We start from the raw sequence: 25,806 nt of genomic DNA, 5'->3' as shown, positions 1-25,806 counted from the left end.
CTGTGTATTTAGGAATATCCCATTGCCATCAAATTGTTATCCTGCAGATTTCATGTCCATAGAGTTCTTTAGCCAATCCAAATTCTCATTCTGGGGGAATTTACACCAGGACAGTTGGAAGACAATAATGTATGAATGGTCCACAGTGTTTCTGGAGATCCCAGTGGTTTGACAGTTCTCCTGTACAATGAGTACAAAAGCAGATGATAAGAGTGAACTTGCTGACTAGGTAAATGGTACAAAAGGGGTGAGGTTTCTTATTATGAAGCAGTAGCTTTTTTTTAGGGCAAAAAGACATGAGAGATTTTTCTCCAAAGAAACTGACTTGAAGTGATTATCACTTACGAAGGAGAGGCAAATAGAATAGCTAATAAAACATGCAGAAAGAGGAAAACCTTTATTCTAATACAAAACTAAGATATTGAAAATACCACTCACCAAGGACTGATGAAAAATTCGGAAGTTCTTCATAAAGAAGTGTTAGATACTCACTTTGGAGGAGGAAAAAAAAGCTTATGGTTGGTCTGTTTAGTATCACTGGCCCTTGGTAGGAATGGTTTGATGGTTAAAATAGCTGCCTGTAATATAGGAAGGGCAAAGTCAGGGAAAATGATAGTGCTATTTTGATTGCTAGCTTTACCTATTTACCTATGTAAATTTTTGACATGTGACAACTGAAAAACCCTAATGCTTATTAACTGGTATTCACTTTGGTAAGCTACAGCATAAATAGCTTGCTATAGACCATTAAATTGCATTCACGTGCAAGATGACTAACTCAAGTACAGGAAAATTAATTGAGGTGGTCTCATGCTGCTAATATTGAAATGTTCATTAAAAAAGGTGATGGATGCAATATTCTTAGAAGCCAGTGTAGAAGGAGGATTTGGAGTTGCACCTGACATTAAAAGGTGCACAGTAACTCTATCATGTATTTCAAACCTCTTTGGTTTTGATAAATTACTATGAATTTATTTTGGTTGTATGTAATAAATTCTGCTTTACATAAATAATATATGTATATTAAATTTATATGACATATAAAAAGTTTGTATTTGTTTGTTTTTCAAAAAAACACTTGGAAGTCATTCACAGAAACACAGAATGGCCAGGGATGGAAGGGACCTCTGGAGATCACCTAGTCCAACCCCCTGCTAAAGCAGGTTCACCTAGACTGGGTCGCACAGAATCACATCCAGGCGGGTTTTGAGTGTGTCCAGAGAAGGAGACTCCACAGCCTCTCTGGGAGGCCTGTTCCAGGGCACGGTCACCCTCAAGATAAAGACATTATGCCTCATATTCAGGTGGATCTTCCTGTGTTGCAGTTTGTGTCCGTTGCCCCATGTCCTGTCACTGGGCACCACTGAAAAAAGCCTGGCCCCAGCCTCTTGACACTCGCCCTTAAGATATTTGTAGACATTGATAAGATCCCCTCCCAGTCTCCTCTTCTCCAGGCTAAGCAGGCCCAGGTCCCTCAGCCTTTCCTCAGAAGGGAGATGCTCCATCCCCCTCACCATCTCTGTAGCCCTCTGCTAGACCCTCTCCAGTAGTTGTTCCCTGTCCCTCTTGAACTGGGGCCCCCAGCAATGGACACAGCACTCCAGGTGCTGCCTCACCAGGGCAGAGCAGAGGGGGAGGATCACCTCCCTCGATCTGCTGGCCACGCTCCTGCTGATCCCCCCAGGATCCCACTGGCCGCCTTGGCCACCAGGACACACTGCTGGCTCATGGGCACCTTGCTGTGCTCCAGCACTCCCAGGTCCTTCTCCGCAGAGCTGCCTTCCAGCAGGTCAGCCCCAGCCTGTGCTGGTGTGTGGGGTTGTTCCTCCCCAGGTGCAGGACCCTACACTTGCCTCTGCTGAACTTCATCAGGTTCCTCCCCACCCAACTCTCCAGCCTATCTAGGTCTTGCTGAATGGCAGTGCAGCCTTCTGGGGTTATCATTCAGCAAAATCATCTGTATAGAAATTCTTTTTCTACTTCAGTTGTAAAGGGAAAATTAGTTAAAGGATGTTTTACCAGATGCTTGGAAAACAAGAGATCTAGAACAGAATAATGTCAGTGGTGAAATGTGCCCACCTGTTTATTAAATGAAGAGAAAAAATCTACAGGGATGAACTAAGTGTTAGAAGCCGAAGACCGCAAAAGTGGGGGATGCAGGAGGTCCACTTAAATGTATTGGATGCTAACGTTAAGACCACTAAGGTGCTTGAGATAAAGTGTACCAACCATTTGTTTCTAATATACTGAAGAGATACGTTTCAGTTGCTTGGCAAAATAGGAGAATTTCATGATTGAGAAAACTAATTAGTTGGTGATCAAACGGACTCCTTTGTAGGCTTGTTCAACAGACAAGTGGCTCACACTTTAGATTTCTTGATCACTCAGGAAATTATTGGATTATGCTCCTGTAATTAATTTGGTTTAATCTGGTTTTAGTTTAGAAGACTCTCATCTTCTCCAGTGTATCACGTGAAATGATATTTTATTCTTATGCTCCCTTACTCTTCCCCTTGAACTAGTTGCATATGTGAGAATGGAGTACTCTTTATCTTTTGCATGTAGATGTTGGTGTTTGAGGATGTGAAACTGCTCGATCTGCCTGTCATTCTTGGCAGGATGAAGAAGCATCTGTGGTCTTTTTGCTAGTACCGGGCCATTCTCTTGCTCAACGTAGGTGCTTATGTGGTTGCTCGTGGTCCTTCATTCCTTCCCTACCTTTTGTGTTACAATGCAGACTTCAAGTAAAAAGTATTTCGACTTATTCTACATCTTTTTTCACAGTTACAAATGTGTTTGTTTATTTAGGAGCTGAAAGACCTCCCTTCTAATCCAGAGGAGGAGCTCTGATAGTATAAACCTGCTGGAGTGGTCCAGAGTAGGGCCATGAAGGGGGTCAGGGGGCTGGAGCACCTCTCCTGTGAGAACAGCCTGAGAGAGCTGGGGTTGTTCTGCCTGGAGAACAGAAGGCTCTGAAGAGCCGCCATAGCAGCTGTCCAGTACTTAAAAGGTGCCTGCAGGAAGGATGGGGAGGGACTCCTATCAGGGAGTGGCGTGAGGGGTAATGATACTGAACTGAAAGAAGGTAGATTTATATAGATATTAGGAAGAAACTATTTACTGTGAGGGTGGTGAGATGTTGAAACAGGTTGTCTAGAGAAGTTGTGGATGCCACCTCCTAGACTGGATGTAGCTTGGAGCAACCTGGTCTGGTGGAAGCTGTCCCTGCCCATGGCAGGGGTGTTGGGACTAGATCATCTTTAGGGAGTTGGAACTAGGTGATACTTACAGTCCCTTCCAACCCAAACCATTTTGCAATTAGGCATGAAGGTAGTTTCTACAGCTGTAATGAGCTAATGAGAACACAAAGGGGGGAAAAAACACCTTCTGTCAGATATCAAGGAAATTGCTCGAAAACTGCCTTATTTTGTTGCTTTTAGCACATATCAAAGCAGAATTGCGGTCAGATTCCTGCAGTTCATTCTTCTGCTGGTTATACTGGAAGACAGTCAGGACTTAGTGTATTTCTCCTCCTGGATTTTATGTTCTTTCTACACTTCATGTATATTTTTGCTTGCTGCTATTTGGGACAGTAAAGAATTTTATATATCTGTGTGGGGATGCTGTCAAATGTTGTTTTGAAAAGTTGATGGTGGTGATAGAAGCTAACTTTTATTGACTGAATAGGAGTCTCCGTGTTGATTTTGAATAAGTAGTTTGGAAAAATAATCGAGAGTAAGCTGCTTATCTAATAGAAAAGGGGGAGAACAGGGGTACTTAAACCAGCAACATTAGCACTATCCTAGAAATTATTTTTGTAGTAAGTGGTGTAAGTTTGTGTGGTTAAGGTTTTGTGGTTAAGGTTTTGTTTTGGGTGTTTGGGGAGCGGGGAGAGGTGTGACTACAGGAACTCAAGGCAGAAACAACTGCTGAGTTGTGGGTCAGAGTAATGGGCAGGATACTGGTGATTTCCATAGAAGTAATCAAAGCAAGTGATAATAACAGTTGTTGCTGGTGTTTATAAGTTCTGGTTTTATATGTACTGAATTTAAGTAGTCCGTGCCCAGAGGTGCTCATCATGTGGAGCTTTCCTGTGAGATGGAAGAGTGTTAGGGATATTGTAGTGTTAGACAGGTGGGGGAAGCGACTCAGGGTAGGAAAGAACATTCTGAAAAAAGAGGAAGAAGCGCAAGAGCGGGGAGGAATGAGCTAACCAACAGCACAAGAAATCACAGTGGAATGAATGAGGCAGCAAAAGGGATGACTCTTCAGGGGCTCTCACCATTATTGAGGGCTTGCACTGGAGGGATCACCTGTAGAACAGTACCAGGTCTCTGAGAAACCTTGAACTGATAGGAGATGTTAACGCCCAACCAAGATTTTTTTTTTTCACTTTTTTGTATGTCTGTCTGTATTTTCCTTTTTATTCCCATACCTCTTTAAGAGAGGAAATTTTGATCGAGAGTAAAGACTTCTTTTTTAAATTTCCCTCCTTTTGAAGCACGTCAGCTTTAGTTTTCTTTCATGTGCATTTAAAGCAAACAATAATCAATTTGGAGATATAGATGAGGTTCCTATAGGGAGCGATCACCCAGGCATTCTTAAATCGAGCAGGATTTATGTTTCAGAGTCAGTCTTAAACTAGTGGGTATCAAATTAATTGGTTAACCTGTATCTCAGTGTATGGTCTTTTGGGTTTAGATACTGGCCTGCCAGGTCTGTCTGAGGCTGGTGAGAATGTTTCTTTTTAACTGAAGTGCTAATAGTGCTACTACTGTCTAACTGCTAGCTCTCATTATGTTCTCTATTTTTATATATCATGCTGTTAAAATTTATTCTCATCCCAATCTCTTATTGGTGTGTACACCAGACAACTATTAACTTCAAATGTGTTATATTCTAGATTTGTGTAGTTGTATGGGAAAACTGGGCTCTGTGTGTTGCCATAGAGCGCATGCATTAAAGCTGTGTTGAATGATTTTATCCGTGACATTATCAGACTGTCTCAGTTCTGATCCCTTAAGGGTATTAAAATGAAAGCTGGTATCTAGAATGGAATTAGTCCATTAATCTCACTACTGATCTTTGCTACTGAGATTTTTCCATAGTAAGAAAAATCTTAGTGCTTTTTCAGCTGTAAATAAAGATGACATGTTAAAAGTCAACATGTTGGAAAAGGTTGATTTTTATTTTTATTTTTTTAGTTTCAATGTCTTACTGTTAGATAGATTATTACGAAGATGTCATGTAATGCGGTTTAGTAAATGTCCATTTTTCCTCACTTAAGAATTTAGAATTCAGTTGTGTAAGGTAAACAGGTGATTTGCTTTATTGCTATGAAAGCTTTAAATATAGAGTTGATTGTTTTGTCAGGATCTTACATTGTTCCAGAAGATCTGGAAGGTCTAGAAGAATTTATTTTAGATTAGATTAAACAGATATCAGGTTGTTTTTAGGGCTCGCATCTAATTGTTTCCTTCTTCACTCAGATGTGAGAATGGAGCTGTATCTAAAAACCAAAAACCTTCAGTTCTTGGCTATAAGATTTAATAAAGCATTTCACGTTACTGGAAGATACTGTGAACAGGAATGGGCAACTTCAGTAAAAAAGATTTTGGAAGATGGATACATACAATCTTCAAAATGCATTTTGAGGCATGCAATTTGGTAGCATTTCTATCAATATGTGAAGGGCATGTTCCTTCAGGTAGTATATTTCTCCAAGACAGCCCTTCAAAGAATGAGAAATTAGGATTGAAGAGAAACCTACTGGTGATTTGCAGACTACTCACAGTTGTATGTGTATGTTACACTTACACTCTGTTAGTTTAGATTGTTTAATAAAAAGCCATTAAGAACTGAGGCAAAACAACCCTTGCTATAACCTCATTATCAGAGGGAACACAGCAAACTTGTATCCCGTCCTTTTCCAGACACTGCCTGTCTTCTACCCAGGGTTTTGAACAAATGTGTTCTTGTGTTTTCAGATTCAGATGCTATCTCTGCATTGGTTGCTTCAAGTTCCCTCTGCAGCGGGTTTTTGTTTAGACAGAAAAAACCAGGAATGTTTTCCAATCAGTTTAATTTGGCATATGTTTCCTTAAATTTTCTTGTGAGCTAGGGATTAATTACCTTGCAGCTCTGTGGTTTCAAATGACAAAATCTTATTAACTTAATGAACTGTTTGCCTTCTAGTTCAGGTAGTTTATGATCCTGGATTATTTTTGTGTTAGGATTGTTATCCTGTTACACGTGAGATCCCCCCCCTGGATTTTTGCTAGCTTCATTCCATCCATGAAACAAATCACTCCTAGAATAGTATTTATGGGTGTCAGTTAGCTTGCAACAGGGGTTTTGGTAGCTTTAAGTTATATGGTAAAAGGTGTCAATCTGCTCCTTCGTCATTGATCCTCATAGTGAGGAGATCTGACAGAAAGCCAAGGCTTAGTGTTTAGAAATTGGCCTAAACTGTGAGATTAAGCAGCAACATTAGTCTTTTCAGGAGTAATGTGATAATGTCACGGAGAAGCGGATCATACTTCAGTGGCAGATGGCGCATGCCTGTGTGAAGTGTAACAGAGTAAAAATACATTTTGGTTTGATGTTGTATGTGTTTAGTCACAATCAGTAGCTGTTGTGGTTAGTTACAAATTTAGTATCGATTCAAACAGGAAACTTCAATTTCCAGTAAGACACCTGTTCAATTGTTCATAGCTTACTAAAAAGTTTTAATACCGGACACTTGAGACACTTAGTACTTGCCTTGAGTATGTCACTGTTTCAGATCAGTGCATTTTTAAAAATTGGCAACTAATTCTGCTTTGTTCCTCCTCCACACTGTCTAATTCCTGATTATTTCTCCTAATATCTTCCTTTGTTATTGGTTATAAAGAACATTCAAGACATTAAAGAATTGATCTTTATAATGTTTGTATGGGGTGAGTTAATGATACAGTGTTATGATAGTTGATGTACACAATGATCGGCAGTTGAAACTATAAAAAGTACTGAGTTCTTTTTTTTTTTTTCTTTAAATGCATTCAAACGATCAATAACACCCTAATATTGTGTATCTTTTGGTATGTTAAGAGCATAGCTGAGGTTAATTTCATTCGTAGCTGTGAATGTTTAGCAATTTCACAAGCAAATTCTCAGATTGCTAATTGTATCTGTAATCAAACTGGTCAGTGATGTCTCCTAATTCAACTCTGTATAGCAGTGAGGAACAAAATAAATGCAGAAGGAAGTAAAAAGTTCATAATAGCAATTGTTAATTAGAAAGTTATGCCTGTACACATGTTGGGGGAAAATGACAACTAAAAACAGATTTAAGCATTGCTTGACTAGCACTGCTTACCCTTGCCCTGGAAGGAAAGGGAACTCAGGAGTTTACATACCTTAACAATGACTTGGCTGGTAGAATGAGATCTATAATTAAGTATACAATTAGAGCAATTGTTTGCTGTTAGTTTCTGCTGGTTTTGAAACAATTTTAATTTGAACTCTCCATTGTGTTATAAAATTGTGTTTCTAAAATATGGGAAATCTAGAAGATTCATCCAGTTCCTAATACCAATTTTCTAGCCTATTTCAGACAACTACTAGGTGGTTACTGGTTCTAACAATTTAGTATTTTATGTATAATTTGATTAATTCAAATATAAAACTTCAGCTGGTTAGCAGCTCAGACTGTGGTTGCAGAATCTCTTGAACTAGTCGGTAGCAATAAAAAGCCACAGACACAAGACAAATCCATGCATTCAGAGTGCCGCAAACATTCACAGAATCTCCAGAATTTGCACTCTGATTTCTGTCTGTGCCTAGGTTTCTGCTGCAGCATGTATCCACAGCTTTCTGTATTTTAATAATGTGATGCAGCTCTAGGATTCAGTTTTGTGCATAAGCTGTGCCATAACTGACAAAATGTCTGCCATGGTATATCAGGAGTGTATCTGCCTGCCTAGGTTTTAAATGGAGAGAAGATACCACCTTTATTGTTCTTATTAATGGGATATAAGTAATAGGCTGTTCATCTGGGGTGTTGGAAACCTATACTTAATGTTGTCCAAGAGGACTTGAGTATCAGGTCATTTGTATTTTAGGACTGGAGTCCACACTCTGTGACAATCTTGGGGTTTTTCAGATGGGTGACTCATCCTGGGACTTGTCCGATAAAGTTTCACAAATTGCTATTTGAAAATTCAGTATACAGTTAAATATTGTGCCCAAAATCTTTGCCAAAGGTTCTTATTTCCTGTGCTTTCTCTTTCTTTCATGCTTGGTAGTCATACTTACTTCAGTATGTAGATCACTTCTGTCTTCCTCATACTAAGTAGTTAAGGGTTTATCTGTATTAGTGAGTCGACGTCTATTTAATGCCACATTTAGCCGATCACTCCTTGCTTACAGAAGTGTGGGTGTTGGGTGCCACCAGTATATGCCACATTTAGCCGATCACTCCTTGCTTACAGAAGTGTGGGTGTTGGGTGCCACCAGTATTTTATACACACCTATGGTCCCTGTAAGACATGATGCCGTATTTTTTAAGTACCGTGCAAATAAAATTGGGTATGTCCCTCCCTGAAGTATTTCAATGTCTAAAAAAAGAAGTGGGTGTGATGAAGTAGAGGAGGGAAAATGGTTTAAGTGACAAATGGCAGTAGGGAAAAGGACATAAGGGTCATGACAATAGCATCACGTAAGTTAACCACCTATTTAATTTAGTCAAATGTGTCCTTTCTAGAAATGGGGCTATATATTCTGGTGTGCTTTTGTGTGTGTGACTGTTTCATGATTTTAATTACAAACCTTACTACTGGTTAAATTGGTATATTCCATCTCTTAAGTATTCTTATTCTCTTAGTCATTTGTTTCCCAAACCTTTCACATTCCTCCTCTTTCCCATCACCAGTCTGTCTTGTGCTTCTGTGAAAGAAGGCTGAGGTCTGAGCACATTTGCTGTGACTAACAATAATAGGCCTGAAAAAGTTCTGACCTAGGATCCATGTGCTGATGGGAAACTCTTTAAGAATGGATGGGGGGGAAAAGGGTAAAAAGGAACCGGGTTGCATAGGAGCAAAGGGTGAGCACACCAGATCTAAATAGTTTTATAATGGGTTTGCTGTCTTGTTATCCTGAGTGCTCACATCACATTGTTTATGGTGCTAATTGGCCTCCTGATGTGACACAGGTATTTCCAGTCAGTCCCCTCTGAAGTTGTGAATTCTGTAGCAGCAGTGGGAATCTTGGAAATGGCTGAAGCTTGGATGAGAGTTGTCATAACTTACAAATAATAGGGGAGTTATTTGCTTTTTCTTTTTAATTCCTAGATTGAGTCAAGTTGGATTCTTTGTGTTACCACTAACAACAAAGCTTCCCCATGGTTAACTAGACCTTGGTGTGTAGCTTGGCACAGCTACTCAGTTCTGGTCAGTGAGTCAGCACAAACATCTCTGAGAGAAAGGTAACTAGGTAAGATATTGTGACAGTGCATGGAATGCAGACTATTGCTGTGCCGAAGTGTCCTGGTTTGGTGGTCCAGGAAGCCATGTCTCCTCGACTGAAGACCTCAGGTAGTTTTCTGTTCTGCATGGTTTTAAAGTTCAGATGCTGCTGTATGTGTACTTCAGAGACAAGAAACAGATCACTAAACGTGCTTGTTCAAGGATGTGTTCAAGGATGCCGGGTATACTAGTATTTCAAATACTTGGTTTTAAAACCTTCCTAAAATTTTTAATTTCTAGGTTTGGTTAAGTTTGGAGTATAAAATCATTATTGTGTTTTGCTTTTCTACGTTTTCATTCCTGGCTTGGTCTCTGGTTGTTTGACCTTACGCAATGGCATCACAGTAACAGAGCCAGTGAACATAAGTAAAGTCTTAAGCAGAATTATTAGCAACAGTATACAGTAACTATTTAATCCTCATATTTACTGTTCTGCAAAGCAACATTGGTTTTAAAAACTTAATAATTTGCAAGTCTGTGGACACTGGAACTACTTTAGTGAATGTATTTGTTACCTCCTGTAAAATAGAAATAATTTCCAATTAAATAGTGATTTCTCTAGTTTAATTTCTGTCTATTGCTATAAGCCATCTTGGTTCTATAAAGGGATTTTCCTGATACTTTTATTTTCACAGTAGGAAAGGATACTGGGAATACTGTGAGATGAAGCATTGTATATCATGAATTCATGAATGATTGAATCAGTGTTGGATTGTTCAGCTGCTTTAGTAAGACTTGGAAAAAGAATACCTCAAATAGCAATTATGTAGACTAGATAACTTGTTTCTGTGCCTCTGCTCTAGCAAAATTATCTCCATCGTTCATGAAGAGCACTAAATTTCAACTTTCTCCCCTGGAAATGTTTCCAAATAAGCCAACTGACATGCTTCCTTTTGCACATACTGACATTGACCTTAACTGAAAAGTAGCTTTTGACTTTGTTGGGTCTAATGTTGAAGTTGGCCCTAATTTGGTAGTGGTGTTGGTGGGTTGGACCATATGACCTGGAGAGTCATTCCAACCACCATCATTCTGCAGTCCTAATCACTTGGGGCAGACAGTGGAAAATAATGTATCTTGCTGCTTTTAGGGGGAATATTGGGTTTAAAGATAATTAAAAGTAGTGGCATGATTGCTTATCTGCAACAGCTGGGTCTTCTGATGGTGTTGTAGATATAATTGTTTATGCTTAATAGCAACCTTATAGTTCATTCTTATTACAGAAGAACTTTTCAGAGCATATGTGCTGAGGCTGATGCTTTGAGAAACAAGGCATCTCAATTCATAAATGACTCCTTGCAGTTTTAAGAGTTGAGAAACTCCTCCCATCTGATGCCTCTGCATTATAGCCATTTTCCACTGATGAAATCAAACTCAGCCTTATTGGTCACTTCTGCACTATTTGCACTACTGTAAAGGAGGATGTTGTAGCCCAGGCAGGTTTTCTAAATTTAGGTATGTTTATTTTGTTGCAAAACTGCACTTTGCACTCAGAACACTTACGCAGTGATAGTTTTTGCAGCTATATCCACACAGGTGAGAGAAATAATATGGAAATAGTTTCTTTTAAAAAATAGAGGTAAAATTTGAAATCTTCATTTATGTCTTGGAGATCCTTCTTTGACCAGCTTCCCTGAGGGAAAGCAGTCGACAACAAAATTCAGCAGCTCTGATTTATCTGCATATGTGCAGGTATTAATGTATTTCCTTAACTCTCTTGTCCAAAAGTGCTGTTACGGTATTGAAAATAATGAACAAGATTTCACTTCACTGGACATTTCATTCAATTTTAAGATAATTAGAGATATCTCCAATAGAACAGTAGATCCTCTGGCAAAACAATGCAACTCTTGCTATACGAATTATATTTTGATACTAAGTTAGCCAGTCAGAGACTTATAACAGTGCCTTTTCCATTCCACTGTTGCTGATAGGCATACCCATATCCCTTGGCAGAACACTTCGCGACTGTGTGTCCCCTGCAGTATATCAACAGTGTTGCCAAATACAGGCTATTCTGGGTCATGCTGGAAGTGAATGTGAATCTTCCATGTGCTCACTGGGAATGCTCCATCAGCTGTCCTCTTCCTGTGTTGAAGGGTTCTGGTTGTCAGCAGCTGTAACAGCATTGGCACTAGGAGGTACAAATCCTCAAGTAGGTCAGTCTCATGCCACTTAAGGTCGTGTATCATAATTGACATTTTAGACTTGTCCACCCAAGATCAGTGTAAAGATAGTGCTGCTCCTGAAACTTGCCAGGTTTTTGTCAATGAGACAATCCACGCAGCAGAGATTGTTTCTTTTCTTCACTCTAAATGTCTGACTTCGTTTTTTCATTCAGACACCGAACTAATGAGTGACTAAACTGAGAGAGGGTGACAGGATCTGCTTCCAGGGAAAACAAAATGCATTCTTGCTTGAGAATGGTCTCTGAATCCTCTGTATCTCCCTGGTCCTCCCCTCCCACCCCTCCCGGTTCCCCAGTGTGGGAATCCAAGCTTGACTAAACTTTCTGTGGTCTGCAGACCTTCCTACTTTGTGCAGAATGTCTGTTTGATTTCAAAAGGTAGGCTATCTAAAGACAAATATTTTTCCAGCTGTGTTTATCTTTCATTTGCTTAATCAAAATCATATGTTACTCTTTTTTTCAAATCTAGCTTACTGTAAGGCAAGCATTTCTCACCTATGTGGCAGGCTGTGATTGAGTAAGAATTGTGCAAATAATCACTGTCAGTGAACTTCTTTATTATTGTTGTGTGTGAAATGATTATGTGTGTCTGTATACACCTCCCTGACACCCATAAACAGAATATTTTTATTAAGTATCATTGTGCAGGCAAAACCTGCTTCATTGAGGACAGTGATACTGATTGTGCATTACAGTTGTACTTCCTTGGTTTGTTTCAGAACCCCTCATCTTCCTGGTCTCTGTTTCAAAAAGAAAAAAATATAGCTAATCTCATTGCCCTAAAATCATTCTTGCTTTTACAAGATGGGTTTTAGTGCTGCAGCATGGGATCTCTTTTTGCTTAATGTGTGTCTCTGCTATGGGCAATCTCGATAATTCTGAAGTCTTTTTAGGAAAACATAGTTTCTCACTGAATGTGAGTGGATGTTTAAGGGCAAGCATAAGTAACACAGCTTCTGCAACGCTTTCCTGGAATGACATAAAGAATTCACTGTATGGAGGTTGTTGTAGGCAGAGGGCTGCCTGAAATGTCTCTGAAGCAAGCAATTTTTAGGATACTGATTTCCAACATAAAAAGTATAAGTATTGTGATTCCCCCACCCTCCTTTTTCTTTCCTTTTTTGATTTTTTTTTTTAAAAAAAAACAAAAAAAAAACCCCAACAGACCAGGGAAAGTAAGAAATGCTTGGAGGTTCTTCATTGTCACTTCAGTAAGATGAATATAATCGTATTTCCTGATCTGTTGTGTGAAACTTTGCTACTAGTGTTCTGGGTGCATCAATATCTGTTCGAAGTCCTCCAATAAGCATTGAAAAAATGACAAGGACTTGAGGTGAAATGTATTTGTGTGAAAATTCTAGTAAGAAAGGTGTTTGAGTCAATTGTAGGCCTCACTCATTGAAAATCATATGGTTGTCGTAGAATGGTTTGGGTTGGAAGGGACCTTAAAGATCATCTAGTTCCAACCCCCTACCATGGGCCGGGACACCTTCCATGAGACCAGGTTGCTCCAAGCCCCATCCAGCCTGGCCTTGAGCACTGCCAGGGATGGGGCATCCACAGCTTCTCTGGGCAACCTGTTCCAGTGTCTCGCCATCCTCACAGTAACGAATGTCTTCCTAACATCTAATCTAAATTTACTCTCTTTCAGTTTAGAACCATTACCCCTTGTCCCATCAGCACATGCTCTTATAAAAAATCCCTCTCCAGCTTTCTTGTAGGCCCCCTTTAGGTGCTGGAGGGCTGCTATAAGTTCTTCTCGGAGCCTTCTCTTCTCCAGGCTGAGCAACTCCAACTCGCTCAGCCTGTGGTCATAGGAGGAGGGCTCCAGCCCTCTGATCATCTTTGTGGTCCTCCTCTGGACTTGCTCCAACAGATCTGTGCCTTTCTTGTGTTGGGGACCCCAGAGCTGAACGCAGTGTTCCAGGTGGGGTCTCACAAGAGTAAAGTGGCACGGTCACCTCCCTTAACCTGCTGGCCATGCTTCTTTCGATGATGCGCATTGTTGGGCCATGTTGAGCTTTTCATCCACCAGCACCCCCAAGTCTTTCTCCTCAGGGCTGCTCTCAACCTGTTCTTTGCCCAGCCTGTATTTGTGCTTGGGATTGCCCCAACACATGTACCAGACCTTGTAGCTGGCCTTGTTGAACTTTATGAGATTTGCTTGGGGCCACCTCTCAAGCCTGTCAAGGTCCATTTGGATGGCATCCTTTCCATCCAGCATGTTGGCTGCACCACACAGCTTGATGTCATTAGCAAACTTGCTGAGGGTGCACCCAGTCCCACTCTGTGTCACAAATATGTTGAACAGTGTCAGTGCCAGTATGGACCCCTGAGGGATGCCACTTGTCACCAGCCAACACTTGACATTGAGCCATTGACCACAACTCTTTGAGTGTGACCGTACAGCCAATTTCTTTTCCACCAAGTGGTCCATCTATCAAATCCATGTCTTTCCAGTTTAGAGACAAGGATGTCACGTGGGACAGCGTCAAAAGCTTTGCACAAGTCTAGGCAGATGACATAATTTGTTCCTTCCTCATCCACCAACACTGTAGCCCCATCATAGAAGGCAACCAGATTCCAGATTTGTCAGGCACAACCTGCCCTTAGTCAAGCCATGTTGGCTGTACCCAGTCACCTTGTTATTTTCCATGTGCCTTAGCACAGTTTCCAGGAGGATCTGCTCCTGATCTTGCCAGTTCCCTGGATTTTCCTTTTTTCCATTCTTTTATAAATGAGGGTTTTGCTTCCCCTTTTCCAGTCACTAAGAACTTCACCACACTGCCATGGCTTTTCAATTGTGATGGGGAGTGGCTTAGCCACTTAATCTGCCAGTTCCCTTAGGACCTGCAGATATATCTCATCAGGCCCCGTGGACTTGTGCACCTTCAGCTTCCTTAGATGGTCTCAGACTTGATCATTTCCTGCAGTGTGTGGTTCTTCATTCTCCCAGTCCCTGCCTTAGCCTTCTGCAACTTGCGTGGTGTGGCTGGAGCACTTGCCAATGAAGGCTGGGGCAAAAAAATCATTGAGAACCTCAGCCTGCTTCCTATTGCAGGTAACCAGATCTCCCATTTCCTTCCAGAGAGGGCCCACATTTTCCTCAGTCCTCCTTTTATCACCAGCGTACCTGTAGAAGCATTTCTTGTTGCCCTTGAGGTCCCTGGCCAGACTTAATTCTGTCAGGGCTTTAGTTTTCCTAACCTGATCCTTGGCTGCTTGGACTATTTCTCTGTATTCTTCTGAGGCTACCTGTCCTTGCTTCCACCTGCTGTAGGCTAAAACCAGTAAGCTGGAACTGAAGTACTGGGAGATGTGAGCAGCCTCCAGGGCACAGCGAAGTGATCAGAACAGCAGTACTGGAGCAGACTGGCAGTCCATCTGGCAAGCATTTTCTAGCAGCAGTTGGTTATACCCAAGGAAGAGTAAGAACAGGATGAGCACACGTAATAGTTTGCCCCAAGTACTCCCCATACTTCAAGCTGAGTGCTAGGAGTCTTCTGCTGTGCCTTTTTGGTTGGAGGAACCTGACAGATATGGAGACTCAGTCTGACATGTTTGATAGCCTGTGCTAGAGTGGGGTAAATGAGATTTCATTAGGTATTTTTACCCTGAGGGTAATTTATCACTAGTCATCTAAAGCACCTGTTACCATTTCTGCAAAACAAGTAGGGAAGTGGTGATCCAAGCTAGTCGAGGTCCTGGTGCCTGGTTACCTTGAGCTCCTCCAAATACCCACGTCTGTTTTCTTTGAGAGTTTGTTGTGCTTTCATGCAAACTGGACCTGGCAGTATGATGGATGTGTGGCAGCCTGGGGGGTTCACACTATTGGAGACTCATCAGTGCTTACAGTTGTAGTTGGAGCATACTCTTGACTGTTCTCTTCTAATACAGGTTAAGGTTAGTGTCACAGTTTTGGGTGACGTTAAGGTAATATTGGTTGCAGTGAGTCCATTGTTGTTGTCTGATTCTGTAACTGCTGTCTGTTGTTCAATGTATAGCTGTTTAATCTCCGAAGCAGAGTGACCTGCAGTATCCAGGTGGTGGTGTGTATTCCTGCCCCCATGCGCACACATCCCACCTGCTGTATTACCTCCTTTGGATGATTTGGATCACATAAGTTCCTTGTGCTTCGTTTGGAAGTCTGCAAACAGTTCATTATTTTGTAGTGGCTCCCTACCACTGGATTTTATTCTTTTGGGCATTTCAACAGAGGCAGCCTAACAGGTGTCAGGAAATGATGCAAGAGTAATCCCTTTTTGTTCATTGTTTTTGTGATGATTGTGGGGCTAGCTGTGTCTTTGATCATTTTTCTAGTCTGAATACTCTGCCTCCTAAGTCTGGACCTTACGCCTTTTTCTTTCAGAGGCACAGTCATCTGACTGCCCTGTCGTCAGATCTAGCCTTGTGCTATCGTGTTCTCTGGATTAATTCTGTTTATCCTAGCAGAGCTATTGCAAACCTGCATTTCTTCTGTTCGGGAGCTTGTGTACAGTGCCTCTGAATAGCTTTTGTAAAAACTAAATAGTTTAGAAGTGCTATGGGAAAGGAAAGAAGCATGCAGCCATGGCAGTTTGACAGACTGTATCTTAAGACCCCAGGTTTCAGAATCTGGTTTGATCCTTGCTGTCTTGATTTTTGTCTTTTCAGTTATCTTGAGCACTGCTGATTTGTATTTCTGAGGCTGACTAAACTGAGAAGAGTCTCTTTTTCAGTAGGAAACTTGAAAGACCTGGGGCTTTAATGTTACCTTTAGCTATATTACTTCCCCGTGCTGTTCACATGCCCATGTTGTCCTTCTGTTGAGAATAAATGAACAGATTTATGCAGGTTAGTGCATTGGAGTCTGTTTGGTACAAATGCAGAAGCTAGCACCAGTGACTCCTGAATGAGGAAACATAACATGTAGCATGTGAAAGGTGGTTGTAGCCCAGTCCTGGTGTGGCAATCCTGACTGCCGAAGGAGGTCATTGTTCTGTAATTGTACTGCTGCTTGTTTCTTGCCCCAGACCAAGGGGTTTTCGTTCCTCCTGGAACAATTTTCACAGACTCAGCTGTTCTACATGACTTCATACTCAGTTAGATGATCTGTCTGACCATAGTAATGTTTAATCCCTCTGAAGATATGTTCTGTTTCTGTCTTTGTTGGAGACAAGATTTATCCTTTCTATAGATCCAGCCGGTAACTCTGAATGTGTTCAATTGAATGCGCTGGATGTTTTTGTTTGTTTCAAATTTTTCTACTTCAGTGAAGATGGCGTCAGTGATCTCATAATGCTGTATTAAATGTGTTGCAACTTTTTTAGAAAGTCCTAAAGTTAATAAAACAGAAGCATGCTCTTTCCGTGTTCTGTTTTTCAGATGCATTTTTTCTTTTCTTCAGAATTGCATGTAAGAGATGTCCAATACAAGAGATTTAATACAGCAATTAAAAATGGAGTAGAAGTGAAATAACTTTGTAGACAGAATGCTATAAAATTTAAATCAGGATGAAAGCAATGTTTTGTACTATGTTATGTGCACAGAACAATCTCCCCCAAAAGTATATATCCAAGTTCTACTGTCTTAAGTCTTGCAAGTTCTCTGATATCTTCATACACATGTAGAAACACATTTGTGTTCTCTGTTTAAAAAACAAACCCAAAACTCTGAAAGCAAAATAAATATCCAGTACAATGAAATATCGATTTGTTATTACCTAGTAGGGACAGTGTTGACTAAAACTTTTGTACCTTTGTCTTAAACAGAATGTTGGCTTTGAAAGCTCAGGGAAGAAGCAGCAGGGAGAAAAAAGTAACACAGTGGTAAGTACGTTATTTCTTTCCTCTGGATCAGATGCACAATATATTAAAATAGAAATTATCTTCTTTGTTCATATGTTGTAATAATCACCTCCAAAGCACTAAAATTTTATTCTGCATCATCTTCATGTTATTCTGAAGGCAGTTATTTTTAGTTATAAATATCTGTTGAAGTGGCAAATGAATGGAAGAGCCAAATGAATGATATGTATTTATATGGCATTGTGTGCATATATAGAAAGGGTAATATATGGAAAACTAAGTTGCAGGAAAATAATTCTGTTTTATGTCTTGATGTCCATTATTAAAAGTTTTAGCTTGTGAAGCTTTAGCTTTTATACTGTTTTTATAAATTATTTTTTTTAGTTCTCTGGAAAGATAAGCAAGTTTAGAAAAGCCTGGAGAAAAAAGATGCTTGAAAAAATGCTTTGAGTGCTTGTTGGGCCTCTTGCTGTCTGTCTTTCTGGTTTGCTGATCCTAAAGCCTAGGCGAACATCGCATCATCATTTCTCTTACTGCTGTACCAACTTCCTTTAGCTAGAGACCATACTTAAGAACATGAAGCTTAGTAAAGTTCAATTTTCTATTCAAAGCTTTATGGAAAAGCAATATATGTTGAGAATCAGCTTTTTTCTTTATTAAATGATGCCAGTGCAGATGGCACTGAGTTCCTTTTGCCTCGTATTGTAAGGATTTCTAGAAGCATGTATTGCTCATGAATAGAAAGAATGTCAAATAGAATATTTTGTCTTCAGAACTTCTCTCTGAATTTCTGTGGAGGAGTCGTTATTGTGTATCCCCTCCACAAAAAACCACCACCCAACAACATATGACAGCCGCTTCCATCTGTTCTGATTTTACTGTGTTGCTCTGATTGTGGAAATGCTAATAAATATGAACACTTGAGTGACTGTAATTTAGAGACTTGATATAAAATATCAGTTTAAAACATACAAAATCTTCTGCGTATTTTATCTGGTATTGCTATAAAGAACAGAGAAGCATGTGCACACGTTCGCATTTTCCAGCCTTTTGTGTAGCCTGGAAGGCTGTGGGCTCTGTGTGCTTTCACATTCTCCACTGAGCAAGGAAACTGCTGTTGCAGCACTGCCTCAGCTGTGCTTGCTGCTCCTTCAGGTTTGTTGCTTGCTATAGGCCAGTGACTAGTGATGCCTCCTCCCTTCACTTTCCCAATGCTGGTTCATCTCTTTTGACTGTGTTGTTTTAACTGGAAGAATTAAGACAGTATCTCTTCCTTTCTGCTTCAATAATTTTGACAGTATGTGATACAGAGCGTTTACTCATACAGTAGATCCAGACATAATCCCTCACAGGACTAAAGCTGAAGCATAAGCAGTTTAATATGGTTTTATATCTCTTCCAGAGGCTTACCATCTCTTAGTCTGGTGCTCTGTGTATTTAATTTTCATTGTTTTCTTTGAATAGAAAGTCAGGAACTTGTCCTGTTTGTTTTGATGGATCTTTTTCACAGCAACAGTGAAAGAAAATGGAGTTATTTAATGTATAAATTAGTGGATTCTGGAAACAAAGCAGTTCTGAAGTAGCTTGGTACAGCTAGCTGTACCAAATAGCTGTGATTGTACCCCACTTTTTTTATTGGGGGTGGGGGGTGGGGGAGGAGGGCAGGATGCAATGGATAGTGGGGGGTGGAATTCACTTCAGTGTCCTATTGGGATAAATATTTCATATTCCTCGCTATGTATTAACTTAAAAGTGACAGACACACAAACTCAAACTTATCAGTCCTAGAATGGAAAGGAATTCTTCAGCCATTTGAAAACATCAGTGTTGAAATACAGAAATATCATCATGGCTTTTTTTTTAAAAAAAGCTGGTTTTAAAATATTCCATGAATGTTTGAGGGGCTTCTGCAATTTCCTTCAAAATTCCATTTGTCATAGTAAATATCCTTGAATAATGTATGTGGCTTTTTCTGATTTGAGGAGGAGAGTCTCAAGCACAGTGATTTTAAAACTCAATTTATTCCTCTTAATGTTTTCTTAGTAACACTACAAATACGTATCCAAAGAATATGCAATCAAGTTGAACATCAGAAATGAAGCTCAGATCTAATGGTAATCTCAGCAGCATTGTTAATGGTATACAATTAGAAACCATTCTGCAGATGAAATGTTATAGTGGCACTTACTTGGATAGACTGGCTGTCCAGATGGAAGTTAGTTTCTAGGGCTGCCTCAGTAAAAGAGCGAGAGGAAATGTATGAGATCGAAGTTGCAACTATTGGGGCTATGGTTGTGTAATGATGGGAGGTGTGTGTGTTAAAGTCGGTATAAATATTTTAAATAAGAGAAAATTATGATATTTTCTTTTGTATAGACATTTTAAAATTTTTTTTACCATAAATGTTACCTGTAATTTTTTTTCATTCTTTTTTTTTCTTAAGGACGTTTCTGTAATGAGTTTTGCCTTAAATTATAGATCTACTGTCATACACCTGTGCCTTACTGCCGTGGTCTAGGATTATTAGAATGTTAACAATTACTGCATTTCATTTAAAGGCTATACTTGAAGTAGAATATTTTGTTTTGTAGGTATTTTCCAAGAGTTATTTTGCTGCTTTTCTCTGTTTAAAAATACTTTATTGTTTTCGCAAAATCAGTCTGGTTTGGCATGATAAGGCCAAGTACTGACTGCTTTGCTGTATTGGTGCTTTTTTACAGTTACAGAAATGAATAGAAATAAATATTCCAAATATTGCTTTTGATACACTTACGGGGGGTGTGTGTGTGTGTGGTGTGTTTACTTGTCATAATAACTCTTCAGGATTGTTTTAGCATAGGCAGTTTAGCTAAATTTCTAAGCTGGAAAATAACTGTTGCAGCAAATATCTGGTTAGATAGTATGTAGTTTCAGTAAAGCAGGAGAATGCTGTGTTGAGCCAAGAATAAGTTATTAATACCATCAACACCATTAGAACTAAGTAAAGAGGCTTTATAAAATAAGTTGATGAAGAACTTCAGATCTTAAAATATTCAGAAATCCTTTACACAATTAATGCAAAACAAAATAGAAGTAGTGATTTGAAATCTGCTTGGTATTTACTTCATAGAATACAAAACCCAGGTAATTTAACCAAACACCTCCAGAATTCATACCTGGCATTGCTCTTCTGGAAGTTGTGTGAAATTGTTGTGCTGCTTTGGTCCTTGGGGGTGTGTGCGCTTTTGTTTCTTTGTGGGTTTTGTAAACAGGCATCGAGAGCTTAGAAAGTAGTTTAACCTGGAGAGAAGCTTTGAGTTTTGTTACCAGCTTTGAGTTTTGTATTTCAGCAGGCTTAGGAATAGAGTATCACTGGGTTTGCTTCTATCCTAGCAGCTGTTGAATCACTAAAAGCAAAATGGATTTCTTTCTCAAAAGATGTGTCAAGCATCCTTCGTATTTTTGCATTTAACAACTGTTTATTATTTACTGTATTTACTAACATATTCCTCCTCCTGTTACCATTCACCATTGTTGTTTCATGAGTAATGCCTTTTATTTCTTTTGATCTGAATGTTGTATGTGAGCAAGTACAGCGTGTTTTTCAGTGTTCCCTGTCTGCATGAGGACATCCAGCCGTGGATGCAGTTGAGCATTGTTTTTGTATTGGGAGTGGGGAGGCTCAGACTATAGCTTCACATTTAAAATGGTGAAATGGTTCCAAAATCCCTGTTATTTCCTACCACTTGTTGTCTCCCCCAGAGTGCGGCACTGCGGTTCATTGGTTTGTACTGACCTGAGTGTCTGCCAGTCTCATTGAGTAAAATGAATGACATAACCGATCCAGTTTTGCGATTTTTTTTTTTTTTTTTTCCAGAAGAGAAAGAAATAGCTTGGATGAGAGGGAGGAGGAGGTGATAATACCTTAACTTGGCATTGTTGCCCAACGAGGTTTCCACACCTCAACCAGACAATACCACGGCACTTAAGAGGCAGTCTCTTCACAGTATGTGCTGTCTTTTCATGCTTCAGCTCCTTGTCAGTGCCCATCAGGTTTGAGTCACACTTTCCTCTCCTAAAACCACAAGGAAAAGAATTGCACAGAAACAAAGTTCCAAGTTGGGATTTGCAAGGTGCTGGTTGCTGTCTGTTAAGTTAAGACCTTGCCATGTCCCATCCAAGAAGATTGGATTGATTTTAGAAGCCTGAAACAGCCCTTACCACTGCCCGCCAGCTTCTTTACGTGATCTGTTGATGAGCAAGAGGTGCCAAGTCATTTCTGAGATTAAAGAATGAAGGATAATGGTGTTCTTACTTTACTGTAAGAGCTGAGGATGTTTTGCATTCCCTGAACTACTAAGATGTTTACAGTTTCCCCAAATTCTTGAGGAGTAGTGCTGCTGTTAGCCAAAAGAGATTAATATAAATTGTGCTGTGAGTTTTCACAATACAGCATCTTGCATGAGCAAGCCAAATAGCCTGTGTCTTGCAGTGCGTGTTGCTGCTATAGGAGTAGAAAAGTGTTTAACATCTCCAAAGGCAGACTGGTTCATGTTTTCATGTCCAGTATAATACACTTAATTTCCTACTGATTTTTTTAATGTAGAGGAAGTAATCAACTCTTCTGTGCTTTGGTTTTTTTAGTGGATTAAGTAAAATTTCTAATGAATGTTTTTTTCTTTTCTTTTTCTCCCCCTATAATTCATTGTTTTAACAGGAGTGTGTTGGGACTTCTGTCAGCCTTGTTCTGTTTGTCAGGTTACATATTAGGTATGTGCTTCCTGACCCAGTGTTTCCCTTTCTTGTGTTTACATGTCCTCAGCTCCATAGTTCTGCACTTCTTCATAGACAGTGGAGAGCCTGAGCAGATACTTCTGTGCCTAGTTGTTCATGCCTTTCTGTATAAACATCTCATAGCTGGTTTCATTTTCAGCTTTGCTGCTGATGTAACTGGTAAACACCCTTTTGAAAGCCTTGGGGGGATGGGGGGGAAGTGCTTTCACCAGCTTAGAGCATGAGCAGTCACATCCTGTTAGCATCAGACAGGAAATTTAAGGGACTAATGGTACAGTGAAACGATTGCTTTTAGCGCAAGTTAACAGAGATTAGGAACAAAATACTGTGAACTTAAATTCTACTTGCAACAAGCCTGAGTTCAGAGTTTTCAGAGAAATGTGATACTTGGGGGCTGTGTTTTAACATTGTGGTGAGGGTTTTTTTGGTGTTTTGATTTATTTTTTAATGCTCATTGAAACGTGGGTAGACATGTGGTTAAACAAAAGTGTCCCATGGGGTTCTGGCAGATCTGCAGGTGCTTTTGGGCTGTCAGAAGCTTGGATGATGGGGTTGTGCAGGGAATCAGCAGAGTTCCAGGAAGGAGTGATGGTTCACTGGATGATGCTGTCTCCTCTGGATTAATACTTAGTGTGTATCCAGGCTTGCTGCTGATCTTACTTTCTTTCATTGGTCATGGTGTTTCGAATGAATGCTTTGCTTTTCTGCTTCCAGTAATGTTATTCAGTAAAAATGTTTCGCCATTTATAGATTGGATTGGGTGTAGTGGTAAGGTTTTGGTACCGGGGGGCCTGCAGGTAGGCAGTCTGTGAGGAGCTGCCAGAAGCTGCCCCTATGTCAGATGGAGCCAGTTCCAGCCAGCTGTGAGATGGACCCACTACTGGCCAAAGCTGTCAGTCAGCGATCTTGATAGTACCTCTGTGATAACATATTTAAGAAAAGAGTAAAAAACTGCTGCACTACAGCATCCAGGAAAGAGGAGTGAGACTGTGTGAGAGCAACAACCCTGCAGACCCCCAGGGCAGTGCAGAAGGAGGGCAGGAGGTGCTCCAGGGGCCAGAGCAGAGATTCCCCTGCAGCCCGTGGGGAAGCCCATGGTGAGGCAGGCTGTGCCCCTGCAGCCTTTATCCATGTTTAAGTGCTGTGAATGCATGCAATCTTTTAAAAAGATCTTCCTCCCTACTGTCTCCCAAAAACTCAAGATCTCCCTTACAAAGTAAAGGAGTAAGTTAGCAAAAGTGGATATGGGTGTTTTGCATTGTTAGGCCTCATGAGTGTTGTTGCTCCAGAAACTTTTGAGACTTGAGCAAGTAAGACTAGATGTGAAGAGAACAGCCACATATTTCACATTTTTGTGAAAGAGGGAACAAACAATGTAATAACGTATGCTCTTTTTAAGGGTTTTGAATGAAAAACAGTACCTTACTTTGTTATTTATATGAACCATGTAGTGAACTTTTTAATATTCTGGAAACTGAAGTGTAATTGTCAGAAGATGAAATGACTGGACGAAGTGAACTTGCTTATGGCTGTAGCTAGTCTTACATAGGTGTGCCTTCCCCTGCCAGATGTGTGGCAATCAGCTCACATGTACAGTCTTTGCTTACAGTCCCTGTTGTTCCCAAGGCATATGTTCTTCTGTTTATGCTCCTGTTTGAAGAGACTGCTGTTGGTGCTTCTTTCTGAAGTTGTGTGTCTTTCCACAGCTCTGCAGATCTCTGAAACAGTAACAAAGTGAGACACTAATTAGTTTTGCAAAAGGCTTTTTTGTTGGTAAATGTTGGCTGTGGAATTCCTCTTGTGTCTTCACGTGTGGCCTCTGAGGCTTGGAGAAGGTGTGGGTAGCTCTGACCCAGTGAGCATATCAGCTTCCATGGCATCTTTGGCATCTGACTGTGGGTGGCAGGAGGATGTCATGCTGGAGCCTGTCCCTGTGGAAGAAGCGGAAGAAGCAGAAGGAGGTTATGCTGTCTCTTTTGCGGACTTTCCCATTCTGTGGAAATCCCCAGTGTGGAATTCGCAGTTTCTAAACTCTTTGCATTGCAACACAGTTAAATATTTGTATTTTTAGATCACTTTTTAAGTAACTTGGCTGTAGTTTTATGGGAAGCGTGAAGTGTTCTGATAGTCAACATTGTAACAAAATCCTAGCAACATGGAAGCACTATTAAAAAAGGAAGTCTTGACATCCCGCTATTCTAATGTAGGTTTTTTCTGTCTTTTTAATAAATAGATGTAGAATCTGACTTCTGTTTAGTGAAAACACTAATGTATGGCAGTCCCTTGACCTGTTGTGTAAATTAAACGTACTGTGAAGTACTTGGCAAGCTAGCTGTTCATAGAGGAAAATCTAAGTACGTGAATTTTTTTTTTTAGTTAGAAGAGGGGTTGTACAGCCTGTGACTTCATGTAGTGTAGTGACCATGGTATTTTATTTTCTTCCTGTATTACTAACATACTGTCTGAAAGTTGAAGTGCAGTCTGCTGAATGTGTCTGAAGGACTTTTTTGGCCTTTGGAAAAGAAGGTTTCCTGTCACAAATCCAGAAGTTGAAATACAATTTCTGCAATTCCAAAACAAATGCAGATTTAAAAAAAGCCTATTTTAATTTGGTGTGTTGGCAGTTTGATCGAGAAAATAAATACACAGTGCTGTTTTGGAAAAGTGTGTATTTTTAGACCAATTTCCTGAGGAAATGAAGCTTACACGATAGTGTTGTCTGTCTGCGCATGTTGGTCCTTCCTGAAAAATTGTTTAAGACCGTCATATGATTCCAGCCAAACTTGAAACTTGAGGTGACATTTTGAAGATCGTTTTTTCTGAATTTTGTGAAAAATCATTGCTAGTTAGAGGAAAGAGCCCTAACCTTGTGCTTTTGCTGAGAAGAGAGGCAGAACATGGCTGGTGTATGCCATCAGCTATCAGCTAGTCAGTTTGCACCGTTTAGGTTTGCTGTCTCCTGCTGAGCAGGAATATTGTAGAAGCCATCGAGAGCAGAGGGAATTGTTGTAGTGATGATTGAGTTTAAAGGAAGAAAGGTGAGTTTCCATAGCAAGGTGGAGTTTCCTTAGTTTCAGTGTGCACAGCAAAATATGCTGAAGTTTTCCAAACTGAATGGAGTTGCCAAAAGAAGTCACTTCTTCATCTGTGCACTTGGAAACCTTTCCTTTTAAACTGTAGATAGGACAGCTGGTAGAAACAATGCTGGTTCTTTCTGTTGTGTTCTGTCTTTTAATTTCAAATCCCTCATTTAGGTACACTAAATTTAATCTCACACATCACCAAAAAAAATATTTAGCTTTCCTATAGCTACATTTTATTGCTCTGTAGAGGGTGGATTTTATTATATTTAGCAAAATATCATCTCAGTAACCTTTGTAAAAGTAGGGATAAGCTATGTTGTAAAAACTCAATTGACACTTCATAACTGCTGCTTCAATATTCTCTGCTTGTCTGCAATGTAAGGTTGTGTTAGCAGGTGACAAATTACAGGCTAAATTTTGGCTTCGTCTTCTGGGATCTGTAGGTGTTCTAACCACATTTAATGCTGCTACAG

At 40.0% G+C, this 25,806-nt stretch overlaps 1 protein-coding gene across 13 annotated transcripts in view; it reads left to right on the top strand.

Moving 5' to 3' along the window:
- The window catches only part of ERBIN (erbb2 interacting protein), a 122,644-nt gene that overhangs the window by 28,476 nt on the left and 68,362 nt on the right, over positions 1 to 25,806 (top strand). For 8 of the 13 annotated variants that reach the window (XM_037373208.1, XM_037373213.1, XM_037373215.1 and 5 more), the window contains exons 2-3: positions 17,442 to 17,498; positions 19,521 to 19,591. In XM_037373208.1, coding sequence (XP_037229105.1) covers positions 19,589 to 19,591 — 3 coding nt within the window. In that variant the 5' untranslated portion in view covers positions 17,442 to 17,498; positions 19,521 to 19,588. The remainder of the gene's footprint in view (positions 1 to 17,441; positions 17,499 to 19,520; positions 19,592 to 25,806) is intronic. The other 5 variants (XM_037373212.1, XM_037373216.1, XM_037373210.1 and 2 more) reach the window with 1 other exon arrangement.

The sequence above is a fragment of the Falco rusticolus genome, chromosome Z (genome assembly GCF_015220075.1).
Source record: "Falco rusticolus isolate bFalRus1 chromosome Z, bFalRus1.pri, whole genome shotgun sequence".
NCBI lineage: Eukaryota > Metazoa > Chordata > Aves > Falconiformes > Falconidae > Falco > Falco rusticolus.
Note: the sequence above shows the minus strand (reverse complement) of the source record. Positions and strands in the feature narration are given on the sequence as shown.